At 42.1% G+C, this 23,085-nt stretch overlaps 1 protein-coding gene and 1 long non-coding RNA gene across 17 annotated transcripts in view; one reads left to right on the plus strand and one right to left on the minus strand.

The window, feature by feature from the left end:
* The window catches only part of LOC118511415 (Down syndrome cell adhesion molecule-like protein Dscam2), a 109,886-nt gene that overhangs the window by 64,130 nt on the left and 22,671 nt on the right, over positions 1-23,085 (minus strand). For 13 of the 15 annotated variants that reach the window (XM_036054480.1, XM_036054485.1, XM_036054481.1 and 10 more), the window contains one exon: positions 19,282-20,099. In XM_036054480.1, the coding sequence (XP_035910373.1) occupies positions 19,282-19,333 (52 nt within the window). In that variant the 5' untranslated portion in view covers positions 19,334-20,099. Of the gene's footprint in view, positions 1-19,281; positions 20,263-20,415; positions 20,425-23,085 lie in introns of those variants that run through there. The other 2 variants (XM_036054477.1, XM_036054479.1) reach the window with 2 other exon arrangements.
* LOC118511418 lies at positions 8,754-11,633 on the plus strand. Of its 2 annotated transcripts, XR_004906150.1 has the most exons (4): positions 8,754-8,960; positions 10,201-10,332; positions 10,392-10,504; positions 10,577-11,633. It is a non-coding gene; the product is annotated as an uncharacterized LOC118511418 (long non-coding RNA). The 2 variants fall into 2 exon arrangements; XR_004906149.1 differs by having other exon boundaries at positions 10,392-11,633.

The raw sequence follows: 23,085 nt of genomic DNA on the forward strand, positions 1-23,085 counted from the left end.
CATTTTTGATAAGCGAACTTGATTCCCTAAAATATATTCCGATCAAGAATAATTGGTCCTGTTTCGCGTAAACATACTGTTAAAAAATGTCTTCTTTCATCTCTTCAGGTACAATCTCTGCTTGTCTCTATTTGTACGGCTATATTCGTTCTCCCTACCTAGCGCCGGAGTCACCATATTACCACGATGCTCTAACTATCGCTCCCAGGAGAAATCATTGTGATTGCCAGTACAATCTTCCAACGGTGACGTCCCCGGCAAGTCTTAAACTCCCTGGAGAAAATCACCTACCTCTGGACGAGCTGGAGTACATCTGTTCGAGATGTGTATAATAAAGGGAAGAGAAAAAAAAACCCGAATCCAGGCAAGTACCTATTATGAAACGCTTTCAGAAAGAAAATCCTCCCACCCTGTTCGGACGGTCTGGCATACGCTTCCATTACACAAGTGACTTCGATTGATCTGTAACATTTTCTTCCGAAGCTTGGTCTTTCTTTGCCGCCTTCTTAATGGTTCAAAGCAGAAATCGAAAAATAAACGCTTCTTTAAAAATGAAACGCATCATAAGCTTAAATAAAAGTCAGCCCCACCGAAAAGCTTCTTCCAACTCCACCCCCACGAGCACGACGGTGTACAGATGTACTTTTGCTTTTCGTTCACTTTATTTCTTTCCGCCGCATTTCTGCTCTCTTGTTCCTCTAACACTCCAATCATCAAATTGCTTCAACTGAACGCTCCGGTAAGTGTTCGGAAAGCGATACTCGGTCGGATGTTTCATTCTTTTTCTTTTCACCTTTTTACGACGATCGAACGGGGGTGTGCAATTTTCAACTAGCAAAATATACCTTCGGGACCACCCGGGAGCGCGAGTCGCGAATAATAAAAAAGCCACCAGCAAAAGAAAAAAAACGCAGGTAACCGGATCGAACCAACGTCCTGAAATTGGAACACGATTTTCGTGACAACAAAAATGGTGAGACAGGTTTTATCAAGGCTTGGCTTCGCTTCTTCTTGGTGGCATACTCGGTCCCAAAACTCACATTGTATCAATAGTTCCGTTTGCTTTTGGTAAGATGGACGGGAAAAAGGCATAAAGTCAAGAAGAATAAATAATCCACCGATCGCAACTTGGGCACCGTGTTTCCGGGTTGGGCAGATATAAAAAGACACCAGCAAGGAATAAACCCGTACCCTCGTCTATAAAGTTTAAGAAAAAAAAAACCGGGGAAGAACAACGGCATCAGGAGGAAACAAAAATATAAAACCATGCTTCTGGTTGCAATAAGCATCTCCTCCCGGTTCGTCCTCGGCATCATCACCGCTCTGTTGCCTGTGTTGCCGTTTGGAGCAAATGAATGGAAATTCAGTTTCTGGTTGTTTATTTTATGAACTTATCAGTACGCTTTTCCACATGCCAGCCAGCCCTCTCGATCGCTGGTGAATGGAGCAATGCTGCGACCGTTTTCGGTCTGTATCGCTCCGCGATAATGGTCATACTTTTCAACAAAACTAACTTTATCCCGCTTTTCCATCGATGGTTCGGTTGGGCTGTTTGTAGCGGAAAACTTAAACAGGGCTTATGGAGAAGTGAAAGAACATCGTAGACGTTGTAGGATTCCGGATCCGGAGGAGAAAACGGTAGCGGTGAGTGTATAAGCGACGAACCCTGTAGCGTCAAACCCACAACCGATCGGTTGTAGTGAGAGAGCGAGTGAGAGACTTAGAAAAAAGAAAGAAAGAGAGAGAAAAAAGGAAACAAATACAAACTACACACCGCACCATTCCGTTACAGAGACTCATATTCGATAAGATCGCAACAGATTTGCAGATACGGGAACAATAACAATAGTTTTTCCATAGCTTTTGCACAGCTTTTCCAGGCCAAACGGCAACCAACCGATGCAGCGAACTTGTGTTGTTTATATAGAATCAAGCTTTCGACTTCGAATGGTACACCGACCACAAACTTGTGCTCAAAATGTGTTTTCCATTCTTCGGATGCTGTTGCATTTTCTTCATCAAAACTTTTTCCCCTCTGCCAATCCCGGGTGCTGCACCCCCGGTGGGAAGGAAATTGGCTTTATCGTTTTGCGTTTCGTTATCGTCTTCCTCTTTTTATTCCAATTGCGATGACATTGCAAAGCTTTTCGTGGATCAGTACCGCACTTGCCCGGGTACCAACCGCAGCCAGCTGTGTTGCAAATGTGCACTCCCGAATGGTAAAAAGTAATAAAACTCATCTTGGGCTGAGGATTTGCCCAACTATACGATTGCGATACGAAACTTGCTAATAATGATATCAACAGTACCACACCACGCCGAACTGAGCATCGGGCGAGCTGGCACTGTTTACACGCTCGGTTCTAACCAAACTTACCAGCAGACGATGTCGCTTTTCTTGCAGCCTCGCTGTTCGGGGAGCGGGTTAAGCAACTTATTCGTTTGCGGTGTATGCGGAATGTTCCGAATGCCGAAGATAAATATCGAACACGCAGCAGAAAAGTTTTGCACGCATCAACCGGGGATTGGGTTTGATTTTCACCGTTCGCGTCAGCGAAAAAGTTTTTTTTGTGGTCGGTGTGAAAAGTGGACGTGGAAAGGGTGGGGCGAGGTATATCAGGGGTGTTTATCAATCCAAGCTGAATGTAATGTGCTGATGCAGGAAACACATACACCAATAAGCACACACTCTCTCACACCGATAAGAAGTTGCGTTCCAGTGCTATAAAGTTGGCAATGGATTTGTTTTTCGACTCAATCACGCACTGTTTATGTTTTGTTTTGTATGCTTATCATGGAACACATGCTCGTTTTGATGTTTGACGGGAGTGATTTGATCCGTTATTTAATGCAAATTGCTTCTTAACTTTGGGTAGTTTGCTCTAACTTAGTTTGATAACTTTTGAGTGAGTTAACACTTATTATGTTTGTTATAGTATAAAGAAGAATTGTTCATAGGATAGAAGACGAGCCAGATCGATAGGCAAAGGTGATACTGGCCTATGTGAAAAAGTAGAGTAGATGAGGTGCTAAGGAATTCCTTGACAAAGTCACCAGCGCCAACAGACTGAAAAAAATAACAATCCATCCTGCAGCAATCGCCTCTAGCGAGAGTTGTTTGAAATGGACGGGAAAGCGGTTTGGTGCGATACTCTAAGTTTATAAAAAGGACGGTGAAGGCACCCGTTACTGTGCTTACTTCCAAGCTATCTCAGTTCTTGATGCTACCTATAAGATCATGACCGGAATATGCTTTTGATGGATCCAATAGAAAAACAAGGATCATTTAATCTCTATGCTCCTCACACCATAGACCTATAGACAAAAGTATGAAACATGCACCAGTAAAGATTCTCTAAGAAGTTGATACGCTTGTTGCAAACCATAAAGTGGAGTGTGCTGTCCAAGGTGAGAGTATCAAACAATTTATTAAAAAATACCTGCAAAAAATCGTATTATTTAAGCTTTCTTCGGGGCTTGATGATCAGTAGCTATTTTGGTAATATTTTAATTGTTGCCGAGTTACCGTCAGACATGAAAGACAAGTTTTAAGCAACAATATCCATATTTTCAGGGGTGTTCTTGAACTTTTGGAGAGTTGCTTTCCGCTTTGCTGACACATGCTTTAAGCAATGAACCAATATATTATCGGATTCGTTGCTTCTGACGTATTATTATGATCGACAAGTAGATCGACATCAACGATTGCTCTAGCTATATAGTAAACTCACTTCCCAAAAGGTTCAGTGTGACTTTTCCGGCTTCTTCTTCTTCTTCCTTAGAAGAAAGATAGTCTGTCTGGCCAAAGATAGCCTGCCCTGTGTACGGGAAGGCGGTCTGGATGGTCCTCTGTCATCTGTCTCTCGATGGCGGTCTGTCCGTGTGCAGCACGCTCCTTGATCCGCTTACTTGATTTAATTTTACCCTCGGCTAAAAAGTCACCCCTTTGTACGGGAAGACGGTCCCGTATTTGCATTATTTAAAAATTCCGATATTATGACAAAACAATCAATTTGAATAAAATATGTTCAAGGTTTCATGATACACATTGAACATATTTTAAATGCAGTTCACAGTTCCGACAATACTCCTGTGCCAACTGAGCTTAATGAAGAGTTGTTATTTGCATTCCTGAAATCATTTAGTAGTTTATGCTCCTTCGGAAAATTTCGCAAAGTTTTAGTGAAGTAATCTCATTGCTCTCGTCGTGTTTGTGGGTTTATGTCCAACAAAATTTACTTCGCAAACATACTTCACGATACAGCTCTCTCGGTTTCGTTTCAATTACTAACCGATTTCAAAACGAGAATTTCGGTTTCGGAGAAGTTTAAAACTCGTAGAACTACCAACCCTGTGCATCTTCTACATGAAAAACTCAAACCATTGTCAGCAGTTCTACGTTGAGTAAAAAATCACATTTCGGTTTAAAATTCCTAATAATGCAGCTTATGCAAAGCGTGTTCCTTTCCTTACCTCCCTTTTCTACATCCCCCGTAAAAGACGCTTGTCACAAGCACCGGATCAAATCAGATTATGCTGTAGCAACTAATAAAATAAATATTTCGTGCAAAACTTTAACCCACTGGCAGAGTTTTACTTCCTGAAGGAGCAAGAAACACACACGCACACGGAGAGAAAAGCCACACCAACAAGTAACCGTAACATCGGCTGACGGTTTTCAAACATCATTTCAACCATCTGTTCACAGCAACGGCAACGAGGGCACTGTCGGCACTGAGAACGCTGGTCATATTTTGTGAACTTCATTCCGTATGCTGTGTTTTCTACGAATCTGTTTTTTTGCTTTATTTTCTGTCTGTGTGAACGATAACACACACACTCCATCTTTTTCGCTCCCATACACCACTACCCTTTGGCTTGCAGAGCTTTTAAAGATTTTCCAACAAGGGGAAAAACACTGGTGCAACACATACACACGTTTTTTTCCAACTAGGATTTTGTTGGTCGGTTGTTTGTTTGAAGCTGCTGACTATCCTCGGCTGGCCGAAAAACCCCAAGCACAGCCAATGAAACATTCATCTACTTCTGACTCGAATCAGCCTCATCGTCGTCTGGTGAGCTTTTTGTATTTGTTTTTCTGTTTAGCATATAGTATGTTTTATGTTTTTCCCCTTTTTTTGTAAATCACCCCCTTTTCTCTTTCACACAAACACTCAAATAAAAAACATGGTGAAAAGTTTTCGTACTCGTAGTCAGAGTTGTTTAAGTTTAAGCTGGTGTTTGGATCGTTTTTTTTTTTGCTCTCTCGGCCTTACTGCTTCTGGTGAATATTTTCTTAACTTCTGCAAGCAGCTTTTGCACATACTATCAAGTGTGCGCTCACTCGACGCTATCGAAGCTGTACCCAGCATAAATATGCTTTTTTTCTTCCACCCTTCAGTAACGAACTTTTCTCACACAACAGCATCAGGCAGCCCACGCTCCAAACGAATTGCTCCCGTGGAATGGTGGCGGCGGCACACAAACACAATTTTCACTATAAATTATGATAATGTTTGGATTACTGTGTGCAGGGCATCATGTGCGAACGGGAGAAAAACGAGCGTTTGAAGTGTGGTGCCATCGGAATACGAAAACGAACTTGCAACTTGCTCTGAGCAGGGGCCGAGCAGTGGGTGAATTCGTCGTAGCCGTCGACTGGATGTTTAATTTGCGATTTGCATCTAGTGTATGGCGTTGTATTTGAATATGATTATGTGTGCTTCGTCTTTCTGGGCTGGGAAGGTCGAACGAGAAGTAGGAAAGTTATAAAATGTATGTGTTTTTACGAAAGCTTTATTTACTTTGTCAAATAAATAAATCTCGCATTTGATGCTATAAAACTCACTCCCACAGCTAAACTAATTTTTTTAGCCTTAAAAATCCTGATCACAAAATAAAGGCACATTGCTCGCATGCTAATCGGCATGCATAAATAAGTACAAATTCATCCAGTCTTATTCCTTCCAACCAATCCAACCACTGTACCGATTTCAAATGTGATTATCTGATAGGAGCATAATGTTTTTATTATTTCCATTCCTACGCTCAGCAAAGCCTGCCCCAGCTGTATTTTCAACATTTGGCTCGCACAAGATGCAGCGAGAAATAATAAAACCGTCCACTGCGCGAACATAAATAAAATGTGGAATAAGGAAATAAGAAGCCAAACAAATGGCGCACGCACACTCGCACACTCGGACGCTACGACCTAGGAGCAGAAGGAAAAATGGAACCGAGGACACTACGGCGGTACGCTTTGATATGTCGTCTGTTTTTATTTATTCATTCCCGTGTGCGATGTGCATGGCGTGGTGGAGGGAAATTGTTTTTCTGCAATCTGCTTTCCATAAAGTTCCACACATCCATCAGTTTGGTGTCGTTCGATGCGTTCGTTGCGCGCTATTTTCTCAACCTGCGTTGCAGTTGGTCAAACTTCCGTAAGCAATAACATATGCGGCTCGGTTGAATATTTTTATTTTCCAACGGTTCACACTGCACTATGAAGCGAGGAAAATAAGTTGCAAAAGCTTTGCATTCTGCGGGCAACAAAAAAAAAGCAAAACAAATGCAGCCGATACGACTATATGGTCTCACGGTCCGGCGAACGGAAAAGTATGCTTCGCAACAATATTATTCATAGGGATCGTGTTTGCGTACGGTGACGGCGGTCGGTTCATAATCATTTTAACAGTGCCAGGAAGAGAAGGATTGTTTTTCATTCTTTGATTTGATTATTTCATTTAATAGTACGACGGGCTTATAAGTTTTAAAATTTTAAAATACGTCTACACCGGTTTGTTTCTGTTTGCGCCTAATGTTAGGCAACCGGTGTTAAATTGGCTATGCGACTAACTTTAGTGGGCGATAATCTACATTTGAGAGCCAAATGGGTAAAAAATTCTTTTTATCCTTCATTCGTAAAGCAAAAATATTGCTTACTTTATAAGGTGACTAATCAGAAGTTAGCTTAGTCCTTAGCAAAGGCTGTCCAGTCCCATACTCGTGCCCCAATAACTATTCTGAGCTATTCAAACGGTCCCATTAAATTTATCATTTTATATCTAAAATATTTGTCATTTCTAACGCTACTTGTCATGAGAGAAAACAATCTAACAATTACATTAAAATTGTTCACCATCCCCAAAGCTTCCTACAAGCTACAGACCCGTCATCATCCTCTTCCCACCGATGCCGAACCCTTTTTCTAGCGCCAACGCTCTGCTCCGCATGACGTTAATGACGTTGACATCTGTCACCCGTAATAAAGCCATCCTTGACACGATCTAATCAACGGTTGAGTGACATTTCACTTATGTGCCGGGCGGTTGCGACCCAAGGGAAGAATAACCGACCAAGATGAACGGTGAGCATAATTAACGAAACAAAACGTCGTCAGAATCTGTCCAACAGTGTGTGTGTGTATGCTGTGTGTTGTACGCTGCTACTGTTTCCCTGGATTCTGTGGTGGTGGAACTTTCTGCGGTCAGGAAGGAAACACTTGTAACAAATTGATTTCACAGGTGAAAGGAAATTCCTGTAGCCGGCAATCATAAATTTGCTGCCGCATACATGCCGAGTCTGCAATGCGAAAGAAACTTCTTCAAGCTTCCGTTGCAGCGTTGATGTTGTATTGATTTTATGTAACCATCGTTGAGCCAAACCCTTGCTCTCGGTCCCCGGAATGATGAGCCGATGAGCTGAAGACGACCCCGATGCCGGGCCAAAACTAATTTATCCCTTCAGGCGAATGTTCGTGGAGGTGTCTTATTGATCTAGGAATTTATAATGCAAATATCTGCATTATGCTGGCGAAGGTTGTAGGATATTAGCCACGGAGTCAGCAGGATAGGAGGACGATAAAAAATGGCTGTATCGATGGCGGAAAGGGATCCATGGATGCAGGGCAGGAAGGAGTGTGGTTGATCGAAAATTGGACGGTATACGGTTACATGGCCATGGGTTCGCCATGGTCCGGCAGTTACGGACACTTATCATTTAGCGGTCATGATCCGGTGCCCGTGTATTGTTTCAGCTTGATGTTGCTGTTGCTTAAACCTGATTTAACACATGTACTTTAAAGTGTATACAGTATATTATTATGAGCTTTGATATGATAGCACCGTTTGATATACCAAGGTTAGGATTCTGTTCTAGTTAAAAAATGAAGCAATCTTTGAAAGATCCTTCAATCTGCTCTTAATTTTTTAAGATGGAAAACGAAAAACTGGAGTCAATTTTAAGGAGCACGAGACAAATTGTGATGTAGCTTGTCAACTGAACAAATATCATCACCGCAGGGGTCGTCTGTCAACACGTGTAAGAAACATATTTGTATCGCATCAGGACCCGGCAAAGAACTCCCTATTTTTGCTTCCTTCCCAAATTAGATGTGAAGTTTACAAGTGGTTCTACCTACCATTACATGACACACATTACCGGCACAGTGCGCCTGTTTCGATATTACCGTTCATGACAAAAGTAAGCCTCAACGGCCTGTGTGTAGCAAACCACACAGGAGACAGCCCTATATTCACATATTCCATCGCTACAGGTAAAGTGCACTGTGAACGTCAACAACCACCCGGCGGATACAAGGGATTGTCATTCACTCAACACACGCTCTGTCTCGCTTGCTCTCTCTCGCTCTCTCTCTGACCACTCGAAAATGTCACGCCATCGTTGCATCTTGAAGACGGTTCGTTGGCTTGCTGATGGTGAAAGATGATAGTGGAGTTGCAGCCGCCTCGGTGACACGTCAGCATAAACACGTGCCGGAGAAGGTGCTTCAGTGCTGGCCGCACACTCGACATCGTGCGGTGGTGATGCCGATGCACTCACGCTTCCCCTTCGGAGTTTATCTTTCTCATTTATCTTACATCAAATTAATGTTTGCTTTTCTTACGTGCCGTGGGTTTTGGGACGGTAGCACATCTCCCGTGTTCCAAAAACTGGTTCTGGTAAGTAAAAAGTCCATCGTTTAGAGCTGGCTTACGCCCGATTGTTTGGTGCAAAGTTCGTGCGTAATGACAGTTTTGTGAAGTGTCGTAAAAGGGAAATCTATTAAACGGATCGTTGAAAACAAAAAACGAAACGCAGCTGCATAATGGAGTCTTAATGGTTGTTTTTGAATTCTGGCGTGAGAGAATGAATTTGGTATGTCATGTTTTTATGATGATTTCAGGTACCTGAATGATTGATTGCACTCTGTTGGTTTACGTGCTGCATGATCTTTGCAGATTGCAGATTTTCAGTATAATAGAAGATGAGTTCTGTTTTAAGACAGATTTTAATAATTTGCTCAATATTGCATAGAATAAAAAGGAGTAATATTAAAATTGGCTCAATTATATTAGCCTCATGTGTGTTATGCTACATACGCCTAAAAGTAGGCAATCAGTAGAACATGGTTACGAATTTACGGTTACTGAGCGTTACTCGCTGTATGTTTTAAAATTAGCAAGAAAAATATAATGTTTTCTGTTCGGAAAATTTAACAAAAACTGATCAAAAATATTTGTCAAAACTCTTTTCAGTTTGATTTTCTCTCAGTAAATTGGTAGAATAGTAGCGCCTGTAGTTGGAGTCAATTACTTACAAAGAAATGCATCTACCCTTGCACTTATTCACTCATCATGCAAAGCTTTACTGCCAGAGATGAAACTGATACTTTGAACTGTAATGTCCCCGCCGTAACAAAGCTACTTTAAGAGAACACTTAACATTTTAACGACCTTTTTGCATAAGGCAAAGGGTGGGGAAAAAAAGTAACGGCGTCATAATTTGTTTTTCATGTTCTCATAAATCAGAAAATAAATTCCGCTCGTAGCATTTTCCAGAGAAACGCACTTCAAAAGCACGGTAACGGAGAGCAACATCCCACTTGATTACTACCGTCCAGCCCACTGCACGTTAGAGATGAGTTAAGATTGGATGGATATGTAAACGATTCTTAAAAATGTCTTTATGTTAAGTGGTTTTCGTTTTACGATCGGAATGCTACGTAATCTAAAAAAGTAATTTAAAATGGCTTTCAGTAATCAAACCATATTGCGTACGAAAAAAGCTTGAAGTTCTTAATTCGCTAATGATATAGTCTTATTCGGCTTATTTTGATAAAAATATCATTTTTTTGGTAAAATCCATGAAATAATTTTTTGAAATACTTTAATAATGGTAAACAATTTTATTCCGTTTGAGACCCACCTTAAAGCACCTTTCCATCCATGCGTCTATCAAACGTATCCCTTTTACGGTAAAGCATTGCTTTCTATACCTTCGCTGAAGGTGTGTTTGTGGTAAACCATCCGGTATACGGTGAGTTTCTTGAAGGTAAATAACCATATATAATCGGAAAGCATTACGAATTCATAATGTATTTGTTCGGGTAGGAGCTGCACAAACATCCCGGCAGCAGCAGCAGCAGCAGCAGCATAACCGTAACTTTTTTAGCCCATTACCCACTATCCCAACTGTTAACCCCAACAGCACACGTCGGCTGCAGGTGAGTAGCTGCAACGGCTGCCAAACCATTTGGGTGAATAAAATTATCCAAAAATGTATTATTTACGCTCAGTCACAACCAGATACGCATTCCCACCCAGTTCGGTGCTGAACTTCCGCACAGCTACCTACTTTCCCTTTTCTTCGTCTGCAGGAAAAGGTTTTCTTTCGAGGTTTTTACCGGGTATGGTGAGCGTACTCTGTATGACCGAAAATTCACTCTCCAGGAAAGCGCAGCATCCTAAAACAGCAAAAGTAAGCAAAAGATTTGCGCTAGAGTTTCAACCTCAAGCTAGGATTCACCGGAAGTCAGAGTGGTGAAAGAGAATAATATTCGAAATTAAAATCAAAAACCCTCACAAAGCGCACAAAGGAACACGAATTTTCGTGTTGCAATCAGACATTCTTAACTTTTCCACAGAAGCACCGCTTTGAGATAGAGTAATCCATATGCACGGTGGAAGATGCAGTTGAACTATTCTAAAATTACTTTTGCACCGTGTCGGGTTTTGAATGCGCTTGGCACATGCATCAGGAGTGGGAGATGATTTCATTTTGGGTAATAAATTCATCAGAATTAGGATTATTGTTTTGACACGTTTCATGCGTAGTTTTCCGAATTTTCGAGCATGTTTTGTAAATTGAATTCATTTTGTGGAAGCCTAGGGTAGAAGCGTAGAGTAATCGATAGCACTTGTTTGGATAGTCAAGCCCCGATACTGGTAAAAGGGTCCGGATGGGATTCGATCCCTGGTTCTACTGTTAAATGCATATGTGTGTGTCCGTCAAGAGCCTATCAAACATCTCAACTACTAAATTTCCTTACCTTAGGCGAAGAGATTCAAATGATTTTAAAAAGCGCCGAAAGCTATGCAATTTCATTTTTAAGCTTAGAACGTGCACTTAAAATTTCCTTTTTTCATCCGTAGTAAAAGTTTCATAAAAATGGCAGCATTTCAATGGAAAGACAATATAATTTCTTATTAAACACAAAAATAAACAGAACGTCCTTTCCATGTACAACCTCCTGTACATGTTCACCATCCTCATGCACTAGAACCCATAAAATCGCTGTAAAATTGAGCTCCGTGTTGAGTTGTTTACGTGGAAACGAGCAGTAACTGCAAACTTCCAATCGATAATTCATGAAATCGAGACGCTCCAGCCAGCCAGCAGTACGGTTCCACCATTTTCTAATAATGAGCATCACTTCTTCGCATCAAATCAAATCGAATCAGAGAAACATTCGACTTGAACATGAACGGAGCTCACCGGATCCTGCCGTGAGAGGGAAAAAACCGTTCGCATACATCGAGCATCGAGCCGCTCGATCGTTTCATAAATCCTAGGCAAAATCAATAGCGATAAAAATGGTAAGCTGACAGAGTCCTCTCGTTCTGTCCTACCGAGCCGCTTCACACCGTAATGAATATTCATTGCACATACATGGATGGCAAACGAGTGGAATCAAACCGCTTCGGTGCAAGAAAATCTGGTTCATTCGATGTGTGTCGGAGGCTTCGGTGCGATTAGAAAGAACACACACACACACAGTGTAAGGTTTGTGTGCTACCGATCGTGTGTCGTTTCGTTTGCATGTTCGACCTGTGCAAACACTGACACATAAGATGATGAAAAAGGAAAACCGAAGGACGGGTGTGTAGCGGCGGTGGTAGCAGCCAACAAAAAGTTGGACGAGCGGATTTACGAGCGGCCGCTTCTGCTGATCCATAAATGCAAAGGTCACAGCACCGCATCGTCCCGGTCCACCAGATCGTGCACCCGGGCACTCATAAATAACGCAAGATAAACTGACACGTCCCATTTTATAATCTCGCCCTCCTACGTCAACTGGAAAATGAGTATCGTGTTGGACGGGCCCGGTTTCTTGCGTACGATCGATCGATTCCGTAACCATTTTTTGGATGGGGTTTTCGATGGTTGAGGGCATCTTTCCCTGCTGACTTGGAGCCTCCATGATTTTCCACCATGCTTTTGGTGGGAAGTAAACTTTCTAAGCCCATCCGGCAGTCTCTACCGGTATCTTAGAACCCGCGACTAGAGCCTGCTTGCTTTATTTGGCGTTACAAATATCCCTACAAATCCTCTCTACATCGATGGGGAGTTTTGTTCGCATCGTTGACCGTTGAAGGTTGAAGCTAGAGAGAGAGAGGATTCTGGTATCCCAACCATTCCAAAGGCACTTCTAGACGGAGAACTGGGACCGTCTCAAGGCGTCCTGCGGCGTTCGCACAATCATCACCTTTATCAACTGGACGTTGGACGAGGCCAATGTGGTAAAGGTAATCCGTACTGTCTGGAATATAGTCGTTTTTTCGTTCAAGAAGAATGAACTGTTTTAAATTCAGTCCTGTCTACTAGCTGGAAGCTTTCAACTACAGCTAACATCCCTCTGGTTAACGTCAAAATCCACATGCGTAACATATTCACGCCTGCAAGGTATGCAGCATGCATTACACACGAATTTCGCCATGCAACTAATCTCTAGCAAATTAAAAGCTGTCCATCATGTAACAGGCAGACCCGGGTCTTTCCGCAATCTAAAATTCCGTTTTTCAGGAAAAAACATGAAACAGGTATTACCCTTAATCGTTTCGTACATGCCACGGTAACTATACTTAACGCCCTTTCTTTATGGCTGGAACATTCACCAATGTTACACACCTTCAATCGGTGGAAAATGCTTCCTTCTTATTTGAGCGCTTTTTTCCCCCCAACTCTTCCATCCTTCACGTCACATCACCGCTACAAGTGTTCGGGGTGGGATAAGCGTAACATTCGTTAGCATAAATCTCTCACCCGGGCACGTACCCGGTGTAGCGCACCGTGTTGAACGAGAAAATTGATTTAAAGTAAAGTAATCCCGCTTTCAGCGGGGTGCGCACATGGGATGCAAACAGTTGCTTAGCGTGTGTGTTTTTGTGAGGGAAGCTTTATGTATGCATATTATCAAAAACGAGGATACTTCTTTTATCCTGCTTCAATATGATTTTAACCTTTTTGTTTCGCTCTTCTGCAACACCCCATACATACTGCAGCAAAGTCCACCGGTTGGATGAAGTTTTCTTCTCGCGATTTTAAATTTATCTTTATCATTTTTGGTCGCTTTTCTTCTTCTCACTTTTAAGGGGCAAAGAAAAAACTTTAAGACAGAAAAGGCTGCCCCCTGCCATACTCTGCACCAAGAACAGCAGCCAAACTGCTGACGTCTGACACAATCTCTCCGCTTGCAGGGGCTTGCGCTTCGGGTTTTTTGCGTACCGCGCTAACTTTGCAAACTTTATCCAACGCTCCAACCTCCAAAACGGTTTCGTAGCGGACGAGGCAATCCATCTTTCCACCTGAGCCAGGCAGCAACAGCACTGCTGCCAATGCGGTTGTGCTTATGGAAAATCCAATTTTCTTTATCTCGACCTGACCGTATGCTGCTGTGCGAGGTGTAGTCAGTACTGACATACTTCAGTGGCAGCTAGCTTAGATGGCTGTGTAGCTGGGTTGTAAGCTACTGCTACCTGTTGTGAAGTTTTATGTTTATCTTATGAAAGTGAACTCCGAACATGAAGACTTAAGGAAGTGTAACGAGTGTAAGAGCTTTTGCAGATGATGAGAATAATGTTATCATTAGAAAAGGGAAGTACATTCGAACGTGAAGATTGATCATAGCACATTTTTGTACAGTATCTGAGTAGTAAAACATTTTATAGTTATTAAAGAACAGTGTGATAAGAAATGAGTCATTTTTGTCTTTATTTTTTCTGGTAGTAGTAGGAGCAATCTGATGCTACCTGGTTACTAGATTTTTTTTAATATTTGAGGAAAGAACCACGTTGTAAATTGGATTAGACTTAAAAATACTTTCATATAGAGTCACCGTAAAGATAACACTTCAAACATAAAAAAGGACGCCGTCAAGATATCCAAACTTCAAATGTTGAGAAAATTTTCTTCATACTTATGAGCATGTCTAACATTGTTAATGATTTATCTCATATGATAAATTACAGCGCATTTAAAAAAATGCTCAATGTTTGCTTCTGTTTTCAAAAGACGTTAAATAAAAAAATAAAATTTTACTAAAATTGTTATAGATTAGCAATACTTCATCTTTCTTGGTATTACAATTCGCAAGGTTTAGGCTTCTCATTTTTGGCTACCTATCATTTGACTTCAACCGAAACTAGACAGTGAGTCTTGCGTACGGGGAAGCGCTCTGGATGGCATTTCATCCCCAATCTGGAGATTGCTTTACTTGTTTCCCTCGAAATCTGACGAAAAGCGCTTAACTACGTAATATATAATTTATTATATAGGGTAATTGTTTCAAAACTGTCTTTAAAATTGCTTTGTATTCTTACCTAACTTTGAAATGGGTCAACGACCTGCTAGATCATGTCAGCCATATAATTGCATATCAGCATTATTTCATTCTCATTGCCAGAAATTCAGTCCATACTGCTAAAAATCGTTCCAGAGGTCCTGATGCGTGATAAAAACCTCTTATCGCTACCACCCAGCCACTCTCGGTCCATCCCTACAATACCGGTCTTGTCTGTGGGAAAAATACTATTCAAATATTTCTTCCCATTCACTGACAGCTTCCTAAAGTGATGGACGGCTCCACTACGACAGATTTTCCCATTTTCTAGAAATGGACTTTGGCCGTAAATTGACATCAAAATGCCGGATACTGAAAAAAAACCCGACCGTCCCACACCCCCAAAATAAAGGCAGCAACTTCTGACTTGTTTTGAATATTTCACTAGTTTCGGTTTAGGGAAAGTGCGCACTCACACACAAAAAGCAGCTACATGAAAAGCGGACGTTGAAACACTTTCCATGTTATTTAGCAGCACAGCTTCTACCACCAGCAGTAAGCTCAACTGTCAAGCCAGCCAGGTGTTGGTGTTTGAGGTTGTGGTTGGAAATTTTGCAAAGTTCATCGTGACCGTATCCGGCTGTACTTTTACAGTGCTTTCCACCCAACATATATCCGTCCACTTCACACATACCGGTACCATGTACCATGGTTCCGGGCGGCAAAAGCTCGACAAAGTGAGGTTTACTTTCCACTGTCAAATTAAGAACTTTCTCACATTTCTAATGCGTGTGCGGTTTTTCGTTCCACCCTTCGTATTTTTTCTCACTTTTACTCCCCTTTAGCTTTAAGAGAAGGATGAACGATGAGAACTGCACGTAGGGAAAAACCAATGGAAATGATTGAAATGAAAAAAGTTTTTCCCTCTTACCGGCAGTAAAAACAGAACCGGAAACTGCCGGAGACGACTTAACTTCTTGATGCGCACAAACACACGCAAACATGCTTTTGCTTGTCTGGATTTCCTGAATCAAAAGAAACCACCCAGAGCAACGTTAAAGAAAACGGGGCGAATCAGGGAAAAAAGAAAAGGAAAACCACTCGCTTTTCACCCCAACCAAGCTTGCAGACGAACGGAGATGTTTCACTTTTCGGGCTTTGCTCTCGATTTTCGCTTCTGATGGTATTATTTTCCCACTTTCATCCATTTCTCGGTTCGTGCTGGCTGTTGATTTGAATCGCAACAAGCCTCCAATAATGACGATACGATGGCACGATCGAGTCGGACGTGTATGAGTGATTTTCACACGCAAAACGTGTCATCGATTGAATGCGTCCGGATGATTTTGGGTTTTGCCACTTTCACTTTCACACGGCGCCCAAGCTTTTTCCTGCCCTTCCCATTATCTCACGATCCGCCTCGTATACGTCTCATCTAAATCTCGTTCCAATTCCCCGCTTTTCCCGGCCAGCCTCTTTGGCCCATCAGGGGATGATGGATTTGGTGAAGCAATTTGTTTGGGTGGAAGAATAAATCAACACCCCGGCTCACGTTTCCGTATCCCGCAACCCCGCACTCAAACAACTTTCCTCCTTCATTGGCAAATAATGCTACGAACAGGAGAGAGAAAAAAGAAACCCGAGGGAAGTAAATAAATTCCAAGCACGACAGGCTAACTTTCTTTTAACGGAGCAAACCCGCGTACGTAAACAAGGACACCCGGCTCGTACGTCGTCGCACCGGAAAAGGTGTCTCATGTTTCCGTTTCTCATTTGTGTTTCCTTCTCTCTCTCTCTCTTTTTCTCTCTCAGGTGGCTTGAATTCAAAACATTTCCCTGCCGTTTGGAGAATGCAATCACTGGCTAGCTACCAAAACGGGTAGGCACCCTAAATTTTTGGCCCCGAAAAGGTTTTGATACACCGTGATGCTTTCTAAACATCCGGAACCAATGGAGACGCCCGGTGGTTTACGTCGAGCGGGGAAAAAGTTTTAACTTTTTCGTTTGGAAAACCGACGAGGCTTTTTCGCGCTGCATTCTTTCCTTTTCTTTTTCTTCCACGGTTGAGTTTGTGTGCCCATTTACAGCTTACCAAAAATTAACTCAATTGCTCCCTCGTAGCCTGACAGTTGCCATGTAAATTAAGCCGCCATAATGGAAACGGACGCTTGTGCGCGCCAGTCCCTTTGCCTTTCTTTTGGTGGCTGGCAAAACGGGTACGGATAGGAAGTGTTTTTTTAGGGGGACAAGTAGGGTGGTTCAGGGGGGGGGGGGGAAGAGGGGTAATTTATTTGACATTACTTTTCACGCAGGGATAAGCGGATGGGGATTGTGGTGCTGGGTAAAGTGGGTCGGCTTTGGGATGGAAGCCCAAAGCCTTACTCGCTCATTCTCTCCTTCCCGGATCGTAACAAATTAACGTCCATTGAAACTGGGACCTGTGATACCCGACGAGCGCTGTCGAACTTGCCGTGTGAGGGGCGAAATTTGCATTAGTTTGTCGTTTAAAATGCGACGTCGTCTGCTTAATTGGACCCGCTTCTTCAGGGTACGGTGCGGCCAGTAATAAAGCAAAGCTAATTGATGGTTGAGCGATGGCTCAACGCTGATCCTTCGATTAATAATTCAGCTGTGCCCATCGGGCGGCTAGTACGTTGGGCTTAAGTAAGTCCTACGCTTATCAGAACCAACCGTCGAGAAAAGGGAAATTTTGTTTGTGTTAATGCGATTTCCGCGAGAAAGCTTTGACTTTGTTTGTTTTAAAGTGTATTTTATTTTAAATTTATTGTAAAAAAAGTTGCTTCAAGAATTTAAATACTTATTTTGCCATTTATGCTTTTATCAAAACTTAATTGTCTATAGAAACAACTTTTGGCTGTAGTAATTATTAAAATACTAACTTTTCTCTGGAAAGGTTTGGCTAAGCTTAATGGCTTCTTCTTTAGTGGATGAATAATCTTGAAAAGTCTCGGACAATCAGTCATACGTGCAAAGAATCGATCTGACTAAGATTTGAACAACGATCCAGCCCGACCTGCGCTGCTTTCGTCTCGGCCACCGGACCTGACCGGATGTCTAAGACTTGATACGATTTAATCACGTAAATCCGGTTATCAATATAAGGCTTGGGCCTCTGGATGTTGTATTATCAATTTGAAAATAAATTTAAACACTTCAGAAATGTTCTTTCAAAGCAGATTTTGAGGTTGTCCTATCCATAGGACTTTAATTATTCTTAAATTAAATTCCATGGCAATTGAGTGAGTTCTCAAGTAAAAAATAAAAATAAATACTTTTTAACAAGAAAAATATAGTCTTTGGATACATAGCGCTAGGAACGAATCCAATTGCTTGCTGCTAAATTATTATTCAGATGAAATATTCTCTTCCAACCTTGCAGATGATGTTAGAAAACGCTGAGTCAACTACAGTAAAGACAGTCTTAAAAACGTCTTGAATAATTTTTTTTAAAGGATTTTGTATGTAATAGTCTTAAAAAGTGCTGAGTAGAGCTACTCAAATTTTTGGTCGTTTCGTTCAAGTACTGGGCGCCTCCATCCATACAAATGACTGCATAAAATCTTTCCAGGGGAGGAATTAGCTCTTCCATCACTAAGGTTGCGATTTTAATTTACTTAATGACTCGAGTTAGATATAAATAACATTCAGAGAAATCCTAAAATTATAATGAAAAATAGACTGAGAAGAAATATTCCACTTTCAACAAATTAAGAAACCATTCCGTCATGATCCTACCACTAATAAGACCAGATAAAGCACCAGCACTTAATAACTGCTCCGTACGTGCTCAAAACTCTTCACAGTTTCTGCGAATCCACAGACTGCATTTGACCTTCGGTATCAGTTCATCCTTCGCATCGACAAAACATTCCTCACAATCACCGAAAGAGGAAAAACCCTCACCTCAAGCCTTCAAAGACGATGCATTTCATTCTTTCTCACCGATATCAATAAAATTCCTTTTCCATTTGCTCCACAGGCACCACCAACACTGCCAGCTTGTCGGGAAGCTCAAATACTTGATCTCCATTTTGCCCGGTGGGAACCCGGTGGTGCAGGAATTTCTTCATTAAATTCTTTTCCACGCCAAACACCCGGCCACCCAACTGAAGGGGTTTTGTGTACGCATGGGGGACAAAAAGGTTGAGCCGTCCTGGGGAGGAATGTTTCCACCGCTTGTCTTTTACCCTATCGGCACACTAATTAAACGATTGGTTCATGCATTCCACCGCACACGCTAAACGCTCTCCATGCGGGCCAGTTTTATCGGTTCATCACACTACACGGCCCTACTTCAAACGAAGACACCCGAGATACCCGAATTCTTCTAACCCTCGTTGATTCCACTCCGACAGATCATTCGGTTAGAAGAGAGAGAGATAAAAGCGAGATCACGACGGCGCTCGGTGTAATTGACTTACCTTTGAGAATGTGCAGCAGCAGAATGCCCTGGGCGAGGCCGCGTACATCCATTATGGTTAGGACGCGCCCGCTAACGGCATAGAGCGTGGTGAGCGTGAGGTGTTGGCGGGAAGACTTCTTTTTTTCGTTGGTGGTGTTTTCCTGTGCCAAACTCGCCGATTGCGCACCGTCACCCTTAACGCCTTCTAAGCGATGCTGCTAAACGTGGGCTCATGCATTGTTGGCTTTTGGTTCGTTGTTGTCGCTGAAGAAGCATTGTCACTGTCACATCCAATCGGTTGCCGTGGAGGGCAAGTTCAACAAGAAGAGACAATGTAACGCTCTCTCACAGTCGTCCTGACGCAGAGGTTAGTTTATTTATGGAATTTTTAATGTTATTTACTCGGAATCAATCGCCCTTAACAAGGAGTACTACCACACCGTAACACACTCACAAAAACACAGCACAAACGCCAATTATGCTTCACAAACACACACTCTTACCATCTAGCACGATAGGAATTTCCTTCCGAACGGCGTTTCCATTCGCTCTAGCTTCCTTGCAGCCACGTTTCACCTCGACGCTTGGCTATTCTTTCTTGCGTAATTAATTATTCAACTTCTCGACAGCACTCGCAAGGAAGGTTTTTCCTTTCCCGTTTTGACTTGCACACTTCCTTGCCTTGTATTCTTTCACCGGTTCACTGCACTGCATTGCATCACTTACTCACTGCACGAATATGCGCCATTTAACACTGACTGATTGGCACACAGACACACGGAGACTTGCTTTTCACTTTTTTCCTTCTCAACATGTCGCATCTCACACATCAAGAAACTGAACGGAAGAAAAAGGAAAATTTAATTATAAGTGAAAAAAATTGAATAATTATCGAAAGCCAAGCAGAACTGTTAAATGATTCCACCGAAAGAAAAAAAAAAGAAAATTTAAAATTTTTATGAGCAAACAGGAACCGGACACCCAATTTTATTGAAATATGATGAGTGTCCAGTGATGAATGTCCAAGATAACAACTTTCCACCTTTTTTGGAGAATTGTATAATTTTTGACAAGTTTATTTTTAGGTTTTTGTTGAACAAATGGTTCGTTGGCGTGTGTATGGTGAGGCAGAGTTTTCTTTCGCATAAGTCACCGGTTCATTCTGCAAAGAAAAGAGCGAAAAACGGACTTAAGTTAGGCAAAGAATTATGTGTACTTTCAGTTTCCCTCTTCTTTGCCTATTCCTTGTTTTGTTTCTAGTTTAAAATAGTTCCACCGTCTGCCATCACTCAAACAAAAGGTGGAGGGGGGGGGGGGAATGTTAAATGAAACGAAACAGTTGCGATGTTTGACTTTTTCGCCGCTTATCCTGATAGCTGTGAGCAGTATGTTCGGAACGCGGCATAGAACAACACACGAACTACAGCTACGGGAGTGCTCGAAAATCTTCCTGTTTCCGAAACAATCCGAAAGGAATTAAAAAGTTCTCTACGCCAACTCACTCCCCCTGCGCGAAAAGCTTTTCCAGGAAAAAGAATGCGAATGCGTGGAGGAAAAACTCTTTTACCACTGCCTCAAAATGACCGAGAATGCGGCGAACAGAAGAGCAGCGCATTTGCATTTTGATGCAAGTATTAATTCGAGCATAAGACGTTAGGTAAAGACACAACCCGACACAAAAGGAAACCTATTCTCCACCCGCACCAGGAAGACACTGGTGGTGGGAAAAGTTTTGCCTACGGAATAAATCCTACTTACGCTTTACGGCTTTACCCAAGCGTCTTTGCGGGTCCTACCTTTTTCGGGGAACATAGAGCTGGCTCGCAACAGCTTTTGCCGTGTGGAGGCTCTTTTCCTTCGCGTATGCTAAATGTTCACTGTCTGCAAATGAGCACAAGACGGTCGTCATTAATATGGCCGCGCGTTGATGAGAGTTGTTGGCGCTTTTTTTAATGAAATGGGGGGACGTGAGAGCTGCTTATCATGCGACTAGCACGCCCGACCGATTCGATAATTAAACAAGACAAACTTCCCGAACTGTTTCGCCGAAATGGTGCTGACAATCGAAACAATTTAAAGTGTCTCTCGATGAGTGCTTTATAGATAGAAGACAGGCGGAATTTCGGTTCGAAGTTTTTGCAACAGGAAGAAGCATTGCCGTACAGTTGCAACATTGATGCAATGGAAATGTTGCTTCCCATTTCCTTTTTTTGTGGTTTTTCTTCTTTATTTCACCTTACCACCTCAAAAAATCTCCCTCCCCGGGTAGAACGTGCAACCCAATTTATCATAATACCCATGCAACCATGTAGCTCTTCCCGAGCGAAACTTTACGCCGGCACCGAACAAAACGAAACGAATGTCTGCCCATGCAGGAATGTAGAGCGCAGCAAAGGTAGCAAAACGTACGTACGGCGTGCACGACAAAGTGCTTTTATTTGTCAAACGGATTACGGACGGAAGCGTTCGCTCGCTCAAAGAAACATTCGGCATTGGCCCCACTGTTTGCGGAACGTGATTTTAAGCCCAAGCTCATTCGTCTTCGATTTCGTTACCACACCGAGGGCTCCGTTCCCTGGCTAAGTTTGGCGAACAAGGAGCCGAAGAATAAGAAGCGTGCATTGCTTGAAGCGACACTTTTCCACACCCATCGGAAGCGCGCTTTGTGGAAATGGGTGTGTGTGTGTGTGTGTTTTCCTGCCTTTCTTTTATTTCCACTTATTTGGGCGTTCGTTTATCCACTCCTTCACTTACAAAGACGTTACCTTTTTACACGTCTTGGAAGGCTGGCGAAAGCATACGCAAACACGATACAAATGGGAAATTGATCTATGTCTTCATCCTACTCTCGGGTGCGACACAATCATCCCTCTCTCCTAGTCTCCTAGTCTCCTCCCTCCTCCCTCGACCTTTGTCTGTTTTGTCACAATCAATCCAGTGTAACGTTTGCGACATCACATCACGTCGGTGGCCGTCCGGAAGCAAGACCTTTGTCAATTCAAACCGACCCAGCATTCAACCCCCAAAACTGTATCCGTTCGGAAAACGTTCGGTTGCGTTTTACCTATGTTAACAGGTAATCCGTTTCCTTACATTTTGGATGCCAACCCGGAGCTGGGGGGGTGGACTTTCAACGCAGTTTGTTCTAATTTCGGCATGTTTAAAAGGCAAATAAAGTTGTTAAAAAAATAAGTTTTTTTCTGAATATTTTAATAAAAACATGATGAGATTTTTCTTCAAGGCTGTGCACTTACTTGTAAAACAAATAAAATTCATGTTAGACTGATTGGAACACTAGTCGAAACATTTGACACACTTTTACGCCTAAAATTAGAGCAATCGGCACACGTAATGTTTAATAATCAGTTAAACATTACTCATTTTAAAATATAAGTTATGATCTAACGATAAAATTCCCGTTCGTACAACGCACAATTTATAAAGCTTCTAAATACACTCGTAATTTAAAGTTCTTATCATGAAGCAGCGAGTCATTTCATGAGAATGGTACTGGACGAAGCCCATAATTTTTCATACACAGCCTTCAAACTAAAGCTAGTTTGTCAATACCACTTCAAAATTTTAAACGAATGGCCTCTAATAAGAATTTAAAAACAAATTACTTCGATATGATCGAAACGAAGTTAATCATTGGTTCTAGCTGCATTTTAAATGTAGGATGAATTTTTTAGAGATTGCATCCATCTATTATGATCACACCATACAATGTTTAATAAAATGTCAGGTGTAGAATAATATCTCGCCTTGATTACAGACTGCAGCACCAGGAAAGGTTTCGTTTGAGCTATCTGTTTAATAAATC

This window comes from Anopheles stephensi, chromosome 3 (genome assembly GCF_013141755.1).
Source record: "Anopheles stephensi strain Indian chromosome 3, UCI_ANSTEP_V1.0, whole genome shotgun sequence".
NCBI lineage: Eukaryota > Metazoa > Arthropoda > Insecta > Diptera > Culicidae > Anopheles > Anopheles stephensi.